General features: G+C 38.6%; 1 protein-coding gene across 3 annotated transcripts in view; it reads right to left on the reverse strand.

The window, feature by feature from the left end:
• ABCB4 (ATP binding cassette subfamily B member 4) overlaps positions 1-19496 on the reverse strand; it is a 70391-nt gene that overhangs the window by 38758 nt on the left and 12137 nt on the right. For 2 of the 3 annotated variants that reach the window (XM_070424169.1, XM_070424168.1), the window contains exons 5-12: positions 18720-18777; positions 17257-17448; positions 16000-16171; positions 14608-14732; positions 11448-11619; positions 6209-6322; positions 5057-5167; positions 3237-3362 (exon numbers count right to left, since the gene is read on the reverse strand). In XM_070424169.1, the coding sequence (XP_070280270.1) occupies positions 3237-3362; positions 5057-5167; positions 6209-6322; positions 11448-11619; positions 14608-14732; positions 16000-16171; positions 17257-17448; positions 18720-18777 (1070 nt within the window). Of the gene's footprint in view, positions 1-3236; positions 3363-5056; positions 5168-6208; positions 6323-11447; positions 11620-14607; positions 14733-15999; positions 16172-17256; positions 17449-18719; positions 18778-19496 lie in introns of those variants that run through there. The other variant, XM_070424170.1, reaches the window with a different exon arrangement.

The following is a 19496-nucleotide window of genomic DNA, read 5'->3' on the forward strand; positions in this document are numbered from 1 at the left end:
CCTGGGCTCCCTCCCCAGAGCCACAGGCCCCAGTCTCTCCTCACAGGACTCCAGGCCGCTCTGCCCTCCCTCCACTGGAGCCAAGGGTATTAACAGCTGAAGGTCAATCTTTCTCCAGTGCTTCTGCAGTTCCCTGGGACCTCATTTGAAACCACACGTGTAACTTGATAACAGATTCAGCCCCACAGCCTCCACATGAACAAGCAGAGTAACAGTTCATGCTGAGAGCAATGAGAAACTTTCTAATCTGATCAAAACATTCATTCTCTAGGCTTGCAAACAAGACCATCCATGTACTAAACAGTCTAATGAAGTTGAGTATAAAATGAGTATGTGGTAGAGGTGAATAGCTTTTAAAGACAGGAACAATGAACCTGATTTAAACTTGATGAATCTCTAACTTTCTAATTTCAAAAGAGGAAAGTTTAGTAAATGGAGGATAAAGATTATAGTGCCTAATGAATTCTAAAGCGAATATTGATTGAACTGTCTCTATTGTTATCTAGATATTACTCGCTAGATAATGTTGCTACAGTTAAATATATTTTCAAATGCTGGAATAAATATTTGCTAAAACTTGCAATTTTTCAAATTGTTAATTAGTTCGTATAAAAAGGATAAGTGAATACAAATATCTTTCCCAGTATAGCACATTAATAAAGGAAATCAAAGAAGACAGATAAATGGAAAGATATTCCTGTTCATGGCATGGAGGAATTAATATTGTTAACATATCCATACTATTGAAAATGATCTACAAATTCAATGAAATCCCTGTTAAAATTCCAATGGCATTTTTCACAAAAATAGAAAAAAATACAAAATTCATATGGAATCATAAAAGAGCCTGAATAGTCAAAGCAATCGTGAGAAATAAAAGCAAAACTGAAGGCATTACATTTCCTGACTTCAAAGGGATACCATTGTAATGAACCTAGTTATTAATAACAGGAAAGGAGCAAAGGGAAGGCCAAATATTATAGGCATGCCATTTGGGCAGCTTCACCAGGAAGCTAAAGCTTTACACTCCCCAGGGAGCCACCTGTCTATTCCCTGCAGACTGCTAGGGGAAGCAGGGAGGTAGATGCATGCCCAGTACAGTTAGGGGGGCTAGTAAAGGTGCTTGCTCTCAGTCACACCTGAGAACAGAGGTCACTGGTCAAAAAGGGCATGGCCACTGCAAGCGTGGGAAGATTGGGGATATTTAATTCCCTGAACAAAGGAATTCACCCTCTTGGTGCCTCTTGGTTGATTCCTGGCTTGCGGGACTTGCTCCTGCTTCCCTGAATTCGTCCACATAGTGGACTAATGGACTGCAACTAGCTTGATGCTGAACATGGAATGTTGGTTGACTCCCGGCTGCAAAATGGAATGGAAACTCTGGACACTGGCTTTGCTTTTAGCTTTACTGAATCTCCAGCTCACTTCTTCCAGGACTAGGCTAAGGGGAATGGGACTTGGGAAACCCAGGGATGTAATGCCACACAAATAAAAATCATTCATCCTCCCATGCTAGTCTCAGAAAGTTCTTGTTCTTGAGATATTGTAAGGACTCCAGTCCCAGCACTCAGTGGGGACAGAGATACCTCAACATCCTCAATACACAAAGGTATATTACAAAGCTGTAGTAATAAAAACAGTATGGTACTGGTATAAAAACACACATAGGTACTGGAAAACAACAACCCCAAAAACATAGACCAATGAAACAGCATAGAGATCCCAGAAATAAACACACACATATATGATCAACTAGTATTTGATAAGAGTGCCAAGAACACACAATGGGGAAAGGAAAATCTCTTCAATAAATGGTTTTAGGGAAAATACATCTGCGTACTCATATGTAAAAGAATTAAGTTGGACCCTCAACTTACACCATACACAAAAAGTAACTTGAAATGAATTGAAGATTTACATGTAGGTCCTGAAACTATAAAACTCTTAGAATAAAACATAGGTAGAAAGCTCCTTAACAATGATCTTGGCAATAATTTTTTGGGATATGACACCAGTAGCACAGGCAACAAAAGGAAAAATAAACAGGTAGGACTATATTAACCCATGAAACTTCTGCACAGCAAAGAAAAACATTTAAAAAAAGACAACCCATGGGATAGAAGTAAATATTTGCAAATCACATACTGATAAGGAGTTGAAATCCAAAATATATATGGAACTCATACAATTCAATAGCAAAATAAAAAATAATCTGATTTAAAAATAAACAGAGGAACTAAATAGCCTTTTCTTTTTTTTCCAAAGAAGGCATCCAAAAGATCAACAGGTACATGAAAAGGTGCTCAATATCACACTAATCATCAGGGAATGCAAATCAAAACCACACTGAGATAACACTTGACATTTGTTAGGATGGCTGTTATGAAAAAGACAAGAGCAGAGAGGACAATGAAGCAAGTGGGTCAAAATATAAACAATTAGTAAATCTGAAGGGTAAAGAGTAAAGTGAGTTCCCTGCTTCCAACTTTTATGTAAGTTTGAATTTAACATTTTTTTAATCCTCACCCAGGAGAGAGGGAGAGAGAGAAACATCAGTGTGAGAGAGAAATGTTGATTGGTTGCCTGCTGTAAGCACCCTGACCAGGAATTGAACTTAGGTATGTGCCCTGACCAGAATCGAACCCATCACCTTTTGGTGCATGGGATGATGCTCCAATCCACTGAGACACCCAGACACCCAGAATTTAACATAATTTTTAAGAGGTCAAAAAATATATACCCTAGGCTATTACTGTCCCTCATATCCCCAGAAATTTCTTATGAGACTATCCCATTTTTCCCTTCTGATATTCCAACACTTAAGAAAACTGAACTATCTCTGATGAATTTAATTACTGTCCAAAGATTTGTTGTGGCCCTGATTACCAAATTGTCAGCAACTGAGATATGAAATAATTTTGACCAAACCCAATCACTCATCAAATATAATTCTCTCAGCGGTTTGGATGACTGTTTCTGGTGATATAGTACGTTATGAGGCACGAAGTTGGAACTGAAAAGAGTGTTGTCTAGCTTCTTTGGCTTTTATCATTTTGCATACCTTTGTTAAACTAGCCCAAGGGTTTGAATGTATTTTCCAGATACCTTGCAATTCCATACCCCTTTTACCAAAATTACAATAACATGCAAATTTGTTACTAAAAAAAATAAAAAATGTCAAAGGGCTAATTGGTACCCAGCTTCCCAATTTGGAGAACTTAGTTCTTCCCACTTACCATACCCTCATCAGGGTCATAGAGCCTCTGGATCAGCTGGACTGTCGTGCTTTTCCCACAGCCGCTGTTCCCAACCAGGGCCACCGTCTGCCCACTCTGAACCTGCAGGTTGAGGCCCTTCAAGATCTGGGAGGAAAAGAGCAAAAAAGAACACACTTCACAACAAAGTCCTAAAAGGGGAGTAATTTGATTCAATGTTAAATTTGAAAAACTATGCAATAGGCCCTGCCCCCATGGGCCCAGCGTGACTGAGGAGTTGGGTTTCCACCCCCAGGCCACACACTCCTGTAGGTGGTGCTCCTGTGGGTGCTCTGAGCAGCACAGAGCCCACAGACCACGGCCCTGGGGCCTACGGGTGTGGCATCAGGAGGCAGTGCACCCGCCTCAGTCTGCTCTCATTGAGTAGCGGGAATGGATAACAACAGAAAATGGTATTGGAACAATGAGAATCTGCAATTTTGCGCAGGAAGCTTTGGGAGGCATTGTTCACTGTAGTCTGTCTTAAATTGGGACAAAATTGATCAAACAAGATGAATTTGGTGCTTAGGAATGTGTGAAAGCTGCTAGCAAACTCTATTCTCCTCTATCAGAAGTAACTGCAATTAATGCAGCTCTTGCAGGGAAGCCAGGACTTGTCAGCTCATCTTGTCATGAAGATGGTTGGCTGACCAAGATGACACTGAGTAACCCTGCAGAACCAGATGAACCAATGAGTGAAGAAGCATGTGAGAAATACATAAAATCTATCGAGGAGTGAAAATGGAAACCCCCTCCACTAAATAAAGTTGTCCAGCATAGTTGGCTAAAATTAGTTGTGGATACAAGATTTAGCAACTTTTAGCAGTACCAATGGAAAAAGTAACTACAACAATGCTACTGGAAGAAAATACCCCTTAACTTTCTAACAATTACAGATAAACACAATATGTACCTCCTCCCAACACCCTATGACAGTGATGGCGAACCTATGACACCCGTGTCAGAGGTGACACGCAAACTCATTCTTTGGGATGATTTTTCTTTGTTAAATGGCATTTAAATATATAAATAAATATCAAAAACATAAGTCTCTGTTTTACTATGGTTGCAAATATCAAAACATTTCTATATGTGACACGGCACCAGAGTTAAGTTAGGGTTTTTCAAAATGCTGACATGCCGAGCTCAAAAGGTTCGCCATCACTACCCTATGATTTTTAGGCTAGGCTACAAGGTATAATATTCAGAATTCCTGAAATGATTTGTGGTAAAATCTAGCCATAAAATTATATAATTCAAAGATAACATTGTTATCTTAAGCCTTATATAATTCAGGGTGGGGCAAAAATAGGCTTATAGTTGTTCATATGGAAAATAATACAATAATTAATAAATAATAATAATACAAGAATACACTCTGTGTTTTGCATGCTCACAACTGTAATCATACTTTTGCCCCACCTTGTATTATAACTTGCTTACATCTGTCTCAGGATAGGGTCAAAATACTGAATGATCTTTCCACTGGAAATAACTGGCAGTGGAGAAAAGCTTTTGTAAGTTGTTACAGTGTCAGATGATGAACAACACTATCTTAATTTTGCAGTATACTGTATTTGCTGGTGCTATTCTTAGACAGTGAAGCAATAGCCTTGCAGGAAAACAAGAAACAGTTTAATAATAAAACTTTCAATTTCTTCATTAAAAAACTATCAAATAAAGGAATATAACCCCCAAAAGAAAAAACACATAAATATCAAAAGATTAGAGGCTTTAGATTCTTTAAGATGATTAAACATTCAACCTATGTTAGGAATTCCTATAGATACTATTTACAGTACCTTGACATTAGCTCGAGCTGGATAAGAAAAATGAACATCATTGAACTCCAAATTCCCTTTGATGTTGTCTGGTTTGTGTCCTCTCTCTGAAAAACTGTCAATTTTAGGATTCTAAATAAAACAAAATTCAATGACTATTCTATCATACAATAAACAATTGCATTTTTAAGGAATATGATTCAGCAAATTCCAAAAATAATACCTGGAATGGCACACTCTCCCTCCCATACGATAGAACCCTAGGTAGAGATTGTGTGTGTGTTTAAGAAAATGTTCATTCTCAGAAAACAAGCATTTCCTTAAAAGATCATAGTGACATACTCATTTTATTTTGTACAATATTTCACTTTAAGATTTTGGCATACCCTTATAAAATTTCTAAGTGATCAGATTTTCATGTTTATACAACAAAACATACTATTATAGGTATATAGCATCATTTAGTGAAAATTAGTTTATTCCTAAATAATAAATGTAATGGATTGGGTTAAGAAGACTGACTAAACAACTGGTTAAAGCAAGTTATTTAGGGCCAATGTAAACATTCAATAAATTTGGAAGCTGAACAATTTTCTCATGACTTCGATCAATGAAACAGGAGGAATTGCTTAGATTAAATGATCAAATTTCAGTTATCCTCTTTGCGGTTTATCTGTGTATAAACAGTGACATTTTAATATTCAAAACTATTTTCTTTATTCCATTGCAATCAATACAACTTATTCAATCAACATAGTTAATTCAAAATGATATCAAACATGCAGTGATCATTTTTTTTTGAAGGGTGCAACCCAGTAAAACATACTGTCAATTTTGGCTCCACCAATAATTTTTCCACCCTGTATAGAAATCATATTATTCTTAGTCTGGCCACAAAGTGAAAGAGAAAAGGGAAAAAAACTAGGAAGACAAACATCTTTGCTCTGAACTCTAATAATTACACAAGTGCAGACGTACCTTTCCAAAACGAGATCAGGGTTATTATATTAAAGATAAACTTTTAGAAATATTAATAAGAGGCATTTGCTTCATTCATTACTAAAAATAGGTTGTTAATTTCACATAATTAATGTTCACATGACATTTAACCTAAAGCCAGACTTAATTACCCAAGCCTCAAGGAACTTTTCAGCATCACAATAATTGACTCACCTTATCTATAATATCAAAGATCACATATGCTGCTCCTCTTGCATTGGCAAAAGCATCAATACAAGGAGCAGCCTGTCCAACGCTGAAAGCTCCGATCAGAATTGAAAAAAAGACCTGAACAAAAGAACGTGAGAAAGAGTTATTAGCCCTATTCTGGGGTCCAGGATCTCAAACATGATTTGTGTGAAATACACAATACAAAGGGTTGAGTTTAGGTTTATCCTTTAAAATTGTTTTAGCAAAAGAGCAAAACTTACAAGGTTACCAGGTACTATAACATTTCATTGCACAAATGGGTTTCTTCAACCTCAAAAATATTTGTCTAGCTTGGGAAACTATCTATTGCTCTTCTCCTGAACTCATACAGAGTCAGAAAGATTTTTCAAACCTACTGCCTTGATTCTGAAGCGAATACCACCAGAGGGAAGCATTTTCCATCGCTATTATTATTCTCATTTTCTCTAACTATATATTTATATGATATACAGAATGTTCAAGAGGAAACATGGGCCTGAATGGTGTGGCTCAGTGGTTGAGCGTTGGCCTATGAACCAGGAGGTCATGGTTTGATTCTCAGTCAGGGCACATGCCCGGTTGCAGGCTCAATCCCCAGGGCGGGGTGTGCAGGAGGCAACCAATCGATGATTCTCTCTCATCATGGATGTTTCTTTCTCTCTCTGGCTCTCCTCCCTCCCTGAAATCAATAAAAAAATATATTTTTAAAAAGGATGACACATGGTAGATTTTGGCCCCATGGAATTTTCCTTAAAAAGTACCATTTTACATACATATTTTAATAAGATTTTAATATAAGAATTAGTTCACACATTATAAAACACAATCACATCTGTGTGCACTGATTAATAATTCCTTTGTATAATCATTCTGTACTATACCACACAAAACTTACAACACATTTTCCTTTATATTTTTTTAACTAGGAAAATAAATTGATATAGAAAAGCCAAAAATGTAGCTTCAGGAATCCAAATTATTAGCATAACTCAACTGAGGAAAACATAAATGAAGAGAAATTACTTCTTTCTCTCTGGGCATGGTGAAACTTATACACATAGTTTGGCTTTTCCCAGAAGACAGGAACAATGACACTTCACATAGCCAGAACTCAAATATCCCTCATGATCTCTCCACTATCTGTAATAAGGTAAGGGCCAGTAGGAAAGCAAAAAGTCTTTACCAAAATAGATGTTATAAAGTTAATGCACTAGAGCCCTTTACCCAGAGGGTGTTGCTGGCTCCCTGCACTGTGGGCGGATATCACCCTCCAGCCCCAAGAGGGAGCTGTTGCTGTCCACGTACTACCAAGGAGGAGACAAGGCCAGAGAGGACACACTCTGCCCAAAAGGTGAATAGCAAAGTCAGGATTCAGTCTCCTTTCTTCATAAAATTTAGCAAGCAAGGAACTGAAGAAAGGTGGAGAGCTTCTAAGCTAACAATCAGAGAGAAGACCAAAATGAGAGAAAAAAGAGAAGGCACAGCAATTATGAACGCTCATCCAGTCAATTAGCCCTCCACACCTCAGTGGAGCCTGAAGATACCACTCTAGAAAACAACTTGAAGTGATCAATTTTCATAATGGCCCGAAGTCATCAGCAAAGGGACAAACTGTGTTCAGTATCCTTTGTTTGAAAATATAGGGAAGTTCGGGTTTTAAAAGATCACTGTTTGAATGGTTACATGTTGTTCTGTCACTGACATGGAAAGATGGTCATAAAATTATTTCTAGTTTGTAAAAAAAGATTATAGAATGATATAATACAATCCCAGTTTTAAAAGAAAAAATATGTGTATATACAGAAAATATATACACTTGGAAGATATATGCCAAAAGTTCTCATTAAATGTATATTACTAGATTAGAGGCCCGGTACACAAAAATTTGTGCACTGGTGGGGGGGGTGTCCCTCAGCCCCACTTGTGTCCTCTCACAGTCTGGGACCCCTCGGGAGATAACCACCTGCTGGCTTAGGCCCGCTCCCCGGGTGGCAGATGGCAGGTCCGATCCCTCGGTGCCTGCCCACCTCCCTGGGTCGCGCACAAGGCAGGGCCGATCCGGGGGTTGGGGCGCCGCCCTGAGTCGGGTCACACACGGACGCCTGCCGCCCCGGGTTGCAGATAGCAGGCCCGGATGGCGGCAGGGCAGGCGGGATGGCGCTGTTTCGCCCTGCCTGCAGTATGCAAATTAGCCGCCATCTTTGTTGGCGGTTAATTTACATATCATGCTGATTAGCCAATGGGAGGCATAGCAAAAGTATGGTCAATTACCATGTTTGTAAAATAGTCATCAAGGAGAGAGAAACCAAGATGGCGGCATAGGTAAACACTGGAAATTGCTGCCTCGCACAACCACTTCAAAAATACAACTAAAAGACAAAACGGACATCATCCAGAACCACAGGAAGGCTGGCTGAGTGGAAATTCTACAACTAGAAGGAAAGAGAAAAGCGCACTGAGACTCAGAGGAGGTGTGGAAGTAAAGTGCAGAGGTACGGAGGCGCACGCGGAAAGGGCTGGCAACTGAGGACGCGGTTGTCATTTTCAATTGGGAGGGAGACACACACGCTCCCGCTCTGAACTCCAGTTCCGGGCGAGTCTCTGGGGACCCAGACTCATACAGGGAGAAACTGAACTGTCTGGCAGCGGGTGGAACTTTAGGGCGGCTTTCTCTCAGAGGTGCTTGCAGTGATTACCTTGGGACACTGAGACCCAGGACCTCTTAGGGTAGGACTGAGGATCAGCCATAGCTGTTTACCCCGCCCCACCCAAGCTGTGCAGAGGCTTTTGCATATGAATGCCCTGGCCCTTTGCAATCTAAAATTACCTAACAAACTGCAGCTGGGTCAGAGAGACCCAGAACATCCAAAAGAAGGCCTAAGGCCCCACAGCAGCTTGCATTGCTTCACAGCTGGGCCTCATCTGGGCACCTCCAAATCCCAAACAAAGAAGAGAAATCTGCAGTTCTCTCCATAGCTCCTGCTGGGTAGCCTCAGGCAGAGGCTAAATTAGCACCTCCTTAGAGATCCAAGTACCAGTTTACCCATTGGTCAGAGTGGGACCATCCAGATTACAACTCCTCAGATCCATAAGGGACACACTCAGGGGGCAGACTCAGTGAGCACCAAAGCCCCACTGAAGCAAGTCTTGCCCCATAACGGTGTCTCCCGCACAGAAGTTCTCCCACCATAGACACAGCTGATTCTCACAGCCAATTGGCCTGGAGGTCAATTCCTCCCAGTGATACCAACTACAATCAAGGCTTAACTACAACAAGCCGGTGCACACAGCCCACAAAGGGGTGCACCAAGAGTGTCCACTCCAGGTAACTGGGGAGGCTGAGCTACTAAGCCCTATAGGACACCTAGCACAGAAAGCCACCCTATCAACACAAGGAAGCAGCCAAAATGCAGAGAAAAAGAAACAGGTCACAAATGACAGAAATGGAGGAAAGCAAACAACTGGATATAGAGTTCAAAACCACGGTTATAAGGTTTTTCAAGAATTTTCTAGAAACCGTCGATAAATTTAGTGAGACCTTCAATAAATCTAGTGAGACCCTCAAAAAATCTAGTGAGACCCTCAAAAAATCTAGTGAGACCCTCGAGGATATGAAAAAGGACCAAATAGAAATTAAGCATACACTGACTGAAATAAAGAATATTATACAGAGATCCAATAGCAGACTAGAGGATCCCAAGAATCAAGTCAAAGATTTGAAATACGAAGAAGTAAAAAACACCCAACCGGAAAAGCAAAAAGAAAAAAGAATCCAAAAATATCAAGATAGTGTAAGGAGCCTCTGGGACAACTTCAAGTGAACCAACATCCGAATTATAAGGGTGCCAGAAGAAGAGAGAGAGCAAGATATTGAAAACTTATTTGAAGAAATCATGACAGAAAACTTCCCCTACCTGGTGAAAGAAATAGACTTACAAGTCCAAGAAGCACAGAGAACCCCCAAAAAAATTAATCCTAAGAGGACCACACCAAGACACATCATAATTAAAATGCCAAGAGCAAAAGACAAAGAGAAAATCTTAAAAGCAGCAAGAGAAAAACAGTTAAGTTACCTACAAGGGAGTACCCATACGACTGTCAGCTGATTTCTCAACAGAAACTATGCAGGCCGGAAGGGAGTGGCAGAAAATATTCAAAGTGATGAATACCAAGAACCTACAACCAAGATTACTTTACCCAGAAAAGCTATCATTCAGAATTGAAGGTCAGATAAAGAGCTTCACAGATAAGAAAAAGCTAAAGGAGTTCATCATCACCAAACCAGTATTACATGAAATGCTGAAAGGTATTCTTTAAGAAGAGGAAGAAGAAGGAAAAGGTAAAGATAAAAATTATGAACAACAAGTACATATCTATCAACAAGTGAATCTAAAAATCAAGTGAATAAAAAATCTGATGAACAGAACAGAATAAACTGGTGAATATAACAGAATCAGGGGCATAGAAAGGGAGTGGTCTGACAATTCTTGGGGGGAGAGGGTTGTCGGGGGTGCAGGAAGAGACTGGATAAAAATCGTACACCTATGGATGAGGACAGTGGGGAGAGGGGATATGGGCAGAGGGTGGGGTGGGAACTGGGTGGAGGGGAGCTATGGGGGAAAAAAAAAGAAACAACTGTAATAATCTGAATAAAGATTAAAAAAAATTTACCATGTTTGTCTATTATTAGATAGGATTATGAGTAATTCTAATTATAAGTAATTCCTGTTTTTAAAAATTCTAATCCTTTTAATAACTAGAATATATTATTTTTATAATCTTAAAATAAAGCTATCTTCATTCTGAAAAAGAAAAGGAAACTAAAATAACTTTTCATCTCCTATTTCAGATAGCTGATGTTTTATGATATATAAGTTTAACATTCCATCACTATGTAATGTTTACTTTCTTATATAATGGAAATCAAGGGCAGAATGAGGATGGCTCCAACCCATATTTGTCTATTCACAAAGTCATTCAATTTTTATTTCCTTTACATATTGTATATGTTTCTTACTACATGCTATTTTCTTGTCCCTACTCATAATTACGCCTTGTGTAGTCTAGGCCAACTCTGCCCACAGGACAGAGCAAAGATTCACCAAAAGAAAAAAGCCTATAATCATGGCTTATCCTTCAAAAAGGAGGAATATGAAAGTAAAGACAAGGAAGATGGATAAATAATATTTTTAGATTCTTCATAAATATTAGGAAAAATACTTACTGTCATTGCATTTCCCAGAGTATATTCTTTTGATATGACCAGAGTGGATCCATACCAGAAGGCCAGCGCATATGATGCATATATTAACAGGAAGGCAATGCCCATGGAAATGTTTGCTGAAATAGCTTTTTTAATTCCAATCTTTTTGGCAACTTCTAGATGTTTCTGATACCTACCAGAAAATTAGGGGAAAACGTTGTAATAAGTAAGTAAACAATCCATAATCTGAACCATATTCACCTCCTGTGTAGTTGGAGGTTTAAGAAACAAAGCCATCAAAGTAAGAAATCCCTTGGAGGACCCAGCTTCCTGGAAACTGAACCAACTCAGGATCAGCCAGATAGGGCTTGAGAAGACTAGAACCTATCTGAGCCTTCTCTTCACTGGCCCGGACCCCTCTCCCTTGGACCTCACCAGTCCAACCAATGTTCCTGTAGCCATTCCAGAACTGAGCTCTCATCCCTGGGATACGGAAGAGCTTCATCACCCACTCCATGGCCAGCATCACAAGTCAAGGTTGAGGAAGGAGAGAAACCAAGCCAACCAAGAATGACGCCAAAATGTAAATACTATTCAGGACTCTTAAAATAGTTAGATTCTTAACACAGTTTAATTTCTCTTCTCTAGAGAAAAGAAAATCCTTCCCTTGTTGCCCCACTGGGTGAGGGGCAGGAATTTTACATGTTCTTATACCTAGGACTTTGCTTTCTTGTTATTGTTTTGTTTTTTGATCAATTGACCTTCAACTGTCAAGCCAGGGTACACAGTTATAAAGTGGTCACTACTTGTGGGATTTGGGTTCTTACTCAATTTTTTTAGATTTTTGTCTCATCATCTGTAAAATGAAGCAAATAATGCCTACCTTCCAGGTAATTCTGAGGCTGACACAAGTTACAGAGAGTAGTTAGTACAGGACTGGTGCAAAGTTGGCAAAACCTGACACTTCCTATTCTCACCATTACTATTACTGCTGTTCTCAAATGTAATCTCTTTCTGAATATTGCCCATTCTACTATTATCATATTTCTGAATAGTAATTAACATACTACTGGCTTCTATGATTTGATACAAAGGCACAAGTATCTAGAATGGTTCTATTAAATTGCAATGTTGTTGTTTTTTACATCAACTTAAATTAAATCTACCTTTCCATGCTAGACACAGAGAGTATAAAAATGTTTATTTTGGCTCCCTAACTTCAGAAAAAAATTCAATGAATATATAATGAGACTTTAGGGGGAAAAATATAAAGCAGGGTGTTTCTGTTTCTAACAAAAAACAAACATCATATATTTTTTTAGTTTAACCCAATGAGATGTTGAGAACTTATTAGTTTGCAAAGAATGCATACTGCCACCAAAAAGTGTTTGTCCTTTTAATTACTTGAAGCACTCAACTCTTCAGTGTATTTTTCTGTGTTGGGCGCTGCACTCACTTAGCTGAGCTGTGTCCCTGGGGAGACAGCCAGAAGGCCAGGTCCAGTCCTGGGCTGGGCCCTGAGCCAGCCGTGTGCAGGGAGATTTATATCGGCCCCAATGTGACACAAAGCTCCGGTGACAGTGGTGGACATGCTGTAGTTACCTTCGCTTAGGCGGCTTGCTTACTGCAGCTAATGGAGCGGCACTGATTACATTCACATCCTGATGTCCAACTGAGGGTTAGTGTGGTCTGTGTGAGCTATTGTGTACAGGAAGCAGCAGTAAGAGAGAAAAAGGGAGAGGTTAGAGAACCAGGAACGTGGTGGTTTTGAAGAGGGCTTAAGGAATAGAAAAATAGAAAAGGAAATGGAGGAAATTAGGGAAACTTGGTTTTTAATGCTGGAGAATTTCCAGGAGTTTCTATTTCAGAGTTGTGGGTATCAGGAGTTCCACAAAACAGCAAAAGAAAATACTTTACACAAAATTGTGCTTTGGCTATATTAGGGGGTGTTATTATTTAGAGAAAACTGGTGGAGGGAGTACCCTTCATCAGTGGGCTTTGTTCTGACATTTAGATTTTTTATATATCAAGTTCCTTTAGAGCAGAGATAGTTGACCTGAGATCCAAGGTCAAGGAACTTGAATGGGGAAAAAAAATTACATATTTATTTTCATTAACCTCTAACTGAAATTTAGCATTTCCTTTCATGATCAATGCTGGCAACAAACCATGGTAGTATGAGCAGTAACTGTGACTCTGTTGCCAATAGAAATCCCAGATCATTTTCCTATCATGTTACAATTGCTACAAATATCTTTAAATATATTTTACTCACACCCCGACTTCAGAACTAGAGTACCTGTCAGACCAATGGTTAGCTCTTATTATTTAACTAGTGGCCCGGTGCACGAATCTGTGCACATTTAAAGAAATTAATTAGAAGAAAGATTTGTGCAGTAATTATGTTACCGCAAAAAATTACATGTCAAAATAGTATATATAATATAGTATTATAAAATCAAAACACGTGTGTGATTGGTGCCAGCGAGAGCTTTATATGTATTGAGAGTACATATACTGCGAGTCAACATTTATTTTTAAATTGCCAGTGCACGTCATATGTACTGGCCAGTCAGTAGGTCAGTCAATGAATAAATCACAATGCGGTTCACGTTGAATGGCAACAAAAACAACCAAATTCATGATCAACAATGACAGACTGAAACACACGCATGCAATTGGCACCAGCGAGAGCTTTATATGTATTGCCCATGCACGAGTCAATGTTTATTTTTAAATTGCCAGTGCGTGTCATATGTACTGGCTGGTGGGTCAGAGGGTCAGAGAGACGTATGGTCAGTCACTTAGCCTTTTATATATATATATTTGTGTGTATATATATATGTTAACTAAAGAGACATATTTATTAGATTACAATTTAAAAATATTTTGATAATTGAACTTCAATATAATTGGTTTCCCTTGTAATCCTATTTTGTTTTATGCATTTGAAACCATTATTTTAAGGAGGGAGTCCATGGGCTTCATCAGACTGCCCAAGGAGTCCATGGGACATAGAGGGTCAGAATCCTGGTTTAGAATCTGACGTTAAACTCTAGCCATTAGTGAAGGTGCCTGTCTACTGTGGGGGAGTTTTAATATGAGGAAAAGGAAAGTGGTGAACACATACCACAAAAGAATGAACAACAAAATGTGCAAGTGTGCAAAGAACCTTCCTGACCTTTCCAGCTCTTTGTTCTGGCCCCCAAAGGCTATCACGGTCCGGATGGCACCCAGAGCCTCTTCTGCCACAGCGCCTGCTTTCGCATATGCGGCTAGTTCTTTGTCACTAAATGCCGAGAGTATCTGGACAGGAGAGAAACATTCATGACTTTTGTATGGGAGGGACGTTAAAAGGCCAACCCTTAAAGTTACTCTTTCTCCCCCAACCCTATCCTCTACTAAACACGGAAGTCATGAAGCAAATGACACTCAGTGCGTCAGCAGGGGCTTCCTCCACTCTACACAGGCCACTCAGACCCACCCTCGTGACATGCTCCCCAAGAGCAGTCAGGAAAAGGAAGTCCACACGATACTCTCTAGAACTCGTTTTTGGGAACAGTTCAAGTTCCACATCTATTACGGTTTTTTTCTCTGTTGATTGCAAAATAAATGAAAATAAAACTTTACGGCTTTGAAAGGATTGCCCATCCTTTCCTTAATTTTGTCATGATTTTTAATGACTATGAAAGAATATTTCCAGATGTACTCCTGGGCATTCTACTGAATAATAAGATGGCTAACAAGATATTGTGGGAGAAAGATAAAGGAAGAATAAAAACAAAATAGATACCAGTAGTTTATTAACACATTGCGGACAGATCATGAGAATTTGCCAGCTTTGTTCAGTTCCACTTCATATTACACAGTGTTTTACAAAGTATCATACTTTAAAAAGATGTTTGTAAGAACATGTAATAAATAACTTCAAAATGCAATGGGTATTTAATTTTAAAGCGTGCCTTTAACATTTATGTAAAGCGTTTTTTGTACTCGTTCAATAGAAACTTATCTGGCCACTGGGTAAAGCTAGCAATAAAACTACTGGTCCACAATGTGTTAAGTAAATGATCAATTCCAGAGTGAGCAAAAAATGCCAGTAAAATCTCTCACCTGTGGCTGAAGTAGAACGGGTTATGTGTATTTTACTGTAAGGCAAATGTGGCAGAGTGCCACTCAATTGTCAATGTGACAACTAAAAATCAATCAATCCAAACTTTATTTAAATTCTTTATATTCACGGAATAGTTCAGAGGTATGTTATATTTTAAAATTGTGTTTCCTCAAATAAGGACACAAACCTTATATGTAATTTAAGATATTGTGCCAGAAAATTTACCAAAGAAATAACAGCAGTGTAAAATATCTGTAACTGAAGTAAAAACGGTGACATTTTGAATCACATTCAAAATAAATTTTCTTAGTAAAGCACCAGATTAACAACCTGCTTCTAAATGTGGTTTCGACCGATATTTAACACCGATTTGCACAATTACAAGCACTGGAATCCCGCATCTTTCAAATAACTGCAGGTGTGGGTTCACACACGTGAAAATGCCCCCGTTTCACATACCTTTGCCCAAACAGCTGCAGAGAGTCCCAGGATAGGGCTGATGGCCATTATCACAAGGGTGAGCTTCCATCCTCTCATGAACCCCACTATGAATCCTGCAAAAAACGTGGCTATTGCTTGAAAGAACATTCCAACCTTGTCACCAATTCCTTCACTGATTTTGGAGATGTCACTAAAAAAGATCACACCTAAGTGGTTACAGGCAGGAGGTCTTCAGTTAGAGAGGTGAAGCAGACATCTAACAAACACAGACAGGTCAGACTTGTTCAGACACTGCAAGCCTCTTTCAGAGTCTTAGCCTCTCGAATGAACTTTTCCCCACCTAAATACTGTACAAAGGAAGAAATTCAGGATTAGTTCATGCTTCTCAGACATTAATATCATTAAAGTGGATGCTATTAAACTCATAAATCCTATACAAGAAGCATTAACATTCTGAAGATGAGCCAATCTGACTAAAAGCAGAAGTTAGGAAGAGCATTACGATAATAGGGAAGTGCTCCTTCCTTCTACCATTGGCCCTGTTTTCCAACCACTCGATCTTCAACACAGCAGCCAGTGTGATCCTTTGAAAATGGAAGTCTGAACAGGCTACTCCTCGGATCAAAACATGTGCCATCGCTGCCCATTTCACTCAGAGTGAACGATGAAGTCCTTACTGAGGCCAACCAGGTCCCAAATGCCTTGACCTTCACTCCTTTTTGACCTCATTTTCTCACTCCACTCTCCCCAGGACCTCCAGTAAGAAAAGTTTGTCATCTATCTCCCCCTACTGGAATGTAAGCAATAAGATGGCAGAGGTCTTTGGGTCACGGGTATATCACAAATACCTCGTGTTTGGCACATAGTAGGACCTCAAATTGATGAGTAAGTCAAGAGTCAGCAATTACTAAGAAGAGCGTCTTTGTGAATTCATTCAATCATGAATTCATTCATTCAACCATCTTAATTGAGTATGTAACGTCTGCCAGGCCGTGTGGTAAGCTCCATGAGAGATAAACAAGTATACAGGATGTGAGCTCAGTCCTCAAATAAACTTACTCTACAACTAAGGAGAAAAACTAACAGATAAAGAAAATATGCTGTGGCATCATAGGCTGTCAGTGCTGGAAATCACTGTCAGATCATCTATCTGTTCTTGGTGTTATATCAGATACTTAACCTAGTACTTTTTCCATTTAAAAATCCTCCCATGACAAATGTTCACAGTTAGTGGTTAATTTCTTCACACAAGTATAACATTAACTATACACTTACTCTGTTAGCCGTGTATTGAGTTCAGTGGTGTCGTTGATGTCGAACCAGCCTATTTCTTGTCGGAGAACAGCATGAAAAAACTCTTTCCTAATTTTCCTAATCTGTCGGCCGGCTGCCAAAGTCCAAAATGAAACTTGTATATAGGCAGCAATGAGAACTGCAGCACCTAGTCCTGAGTAATAATATGCATATCTGGAAAATAATTAGAAAGTTTCTTTTATATACTGTTCTTTATTCATCTCTTTCAGGAGTAATCTTCAGAATTGGGAATAAATAAAATTATGTAGGCCATTATAACAAATACACATTAGAGTTTCTTTTTCTTTTCTTAGATTATAAGAAGACGAAGGCAAATTGGTTTACTTGAATTATCAGCCAAAGAAACCAGATAAATTTTTTTGGCTAACTGCAAAAAATAGTGGTGTTAATGAATCATTTTAAAACTGATATTGATAATTTATAGATACAATTTGATTCTTTTTTTACAATTAATATTCTAGATTTGCATATCTCATACTGAAAAAGTTCACTACTGTTCAACATATTGCAAATGAAGGAATAAACAGATTGGCCATATTAAATATTTCTTAGTTAAGTTTTCTCATATTGTTCACACAAAGAAACAAGAAAACCCTCTTTCTATTTGGCAGAATTTGGGGGGGGGGGTATTTAATAGTGTGCTAAAATTTTATATTAATTTGGAGTGAGGGCTTAACTAAATTAGAGGAAAGTTAGTATCTTTTATTTTATAATATAGTCTTATTGATTTCAGAGAGGAAGGGAAAGGGAGAGAGAGATGGAAACATCAATGATGAGAGAGAATCATTGATAGGCTGCCTCCTGCACCTCCCCTACTGGGGATTGAGCCCGCAACCCGGGCATGTGCTCTTGACCAGAATTGAACACAGGACCCTTCAGTCCACAGGCTGACACTCTATCCACTGAGCCAAACCATCTAGGGCAAAAGTTAGTATCTTTAAAAATAATAAATTCAGTTTGAATAATTTCAAGTATACTTTTTATATAATTTAAAAAAAATCTTCCAGATAGAGCCTTTCAGGCCTGCTATCACATACAGATAGTACTCATTTATATCAGCAACTTTAATTGATATGTTAAACACACAAACATTATGTTACAGGCTTTTGAGATTTCCACTAAGAAGGCTAAAATAGGGGGGGAAATGCCATAAATGACATTATTGGATCAGCTAACAAAATTGGAATGCAGGTGGTAGATTAGATCAAAGTAGAGTATCAATATTAAATTTACTGAAGTTGATAACCGTACTATGGTTATGAAGAAAATATCCTATTCTTAAGATCCACACTGAAGTATTTATTAGTGAAGGGCATGATGTATGCAACTTACTTCAAATGGTGGGGTTGGGGGTGGTATAAATTATAATAATAGGTTAAAGAGTATAACAAAAGGTAAAGAGTATATATATATTAGCCAATTACCTAGTCATTTCTTCTTCCAGAATTCTGCCTGGATTTAACATTGACAATGTAAAATTCACTAAATAAAAACAAAATGAAACAAAAATGAGACATTTTTTAAAGGTTTAACTATTAATAGATATTTGCTGGGTTTTAAAACTCTTTTCTCTTCACTTTACTCAAGGAAACAACCCAAGGGTTTAGGTGCAGGACATGGAGGCTCCAGATAGGGAAGATAAGCCCTCCCAGGTTCTTCCCCCATCCTACGGGTCTGCGGCCTTCAGCAAAGCAGCTTCTTAAGGCAGTAGAGGAGCCTCAGGAGGCAGGGGAGGAAAAAAAAACTGTCCAAACAGAAAATACAGGATTTAAGGGGCCCTCTTTTCTAAGTGGCTCAAAGGACTTGATAGATACTTGCTCCTGTAAATTTTATTTTAATATATGTGTGTTTTCCCTTACATGCTTCCTCATGATCTAAGTAATAGAAAGGCTGAATTGCTTGCATTGTAAAGGAAGAAAACCTCAAGACAAGATCTTAATGATCGTTGGCAATGAGTCATCATCCTGCGTTCCATGTCTTGCTTACTAGCAAAACTGTATTCTGGTATTTTTAAAGCAGTATTAATTAGAAGGAAATATATTATCCATTAATTTGAGCTAATTTGATAAAAATGTCAGTGTGCTGTCCTGGTTTTCATTATAGCTAGCATTTATTGAAAACAGTTTACATATATTAATTCACTTAATTTTCACAACAACCCTCTGAGGTAGGACTGTTTTAGAAATCCCCATTGTACAGGT

The sequence above is a fragment of the Myotis yumanensis genome, unplaced genomic scaffold, assembly GCF_028538775.1.
Source record: "Myotis yumanensis isolate MYYU_CA2020_CCGP unplaced genomic scaffold, mMyoYum1.0.hap1 SCAF_9, whole genome shotgun sequence".
In the NCBI taxonomy this organism is placed as follows: Eukaryota; Metazoa; Chordata; class Mammalia; order Chiroptera; family Vespertilionidae; genus Myotis; species Myotis yumanensis.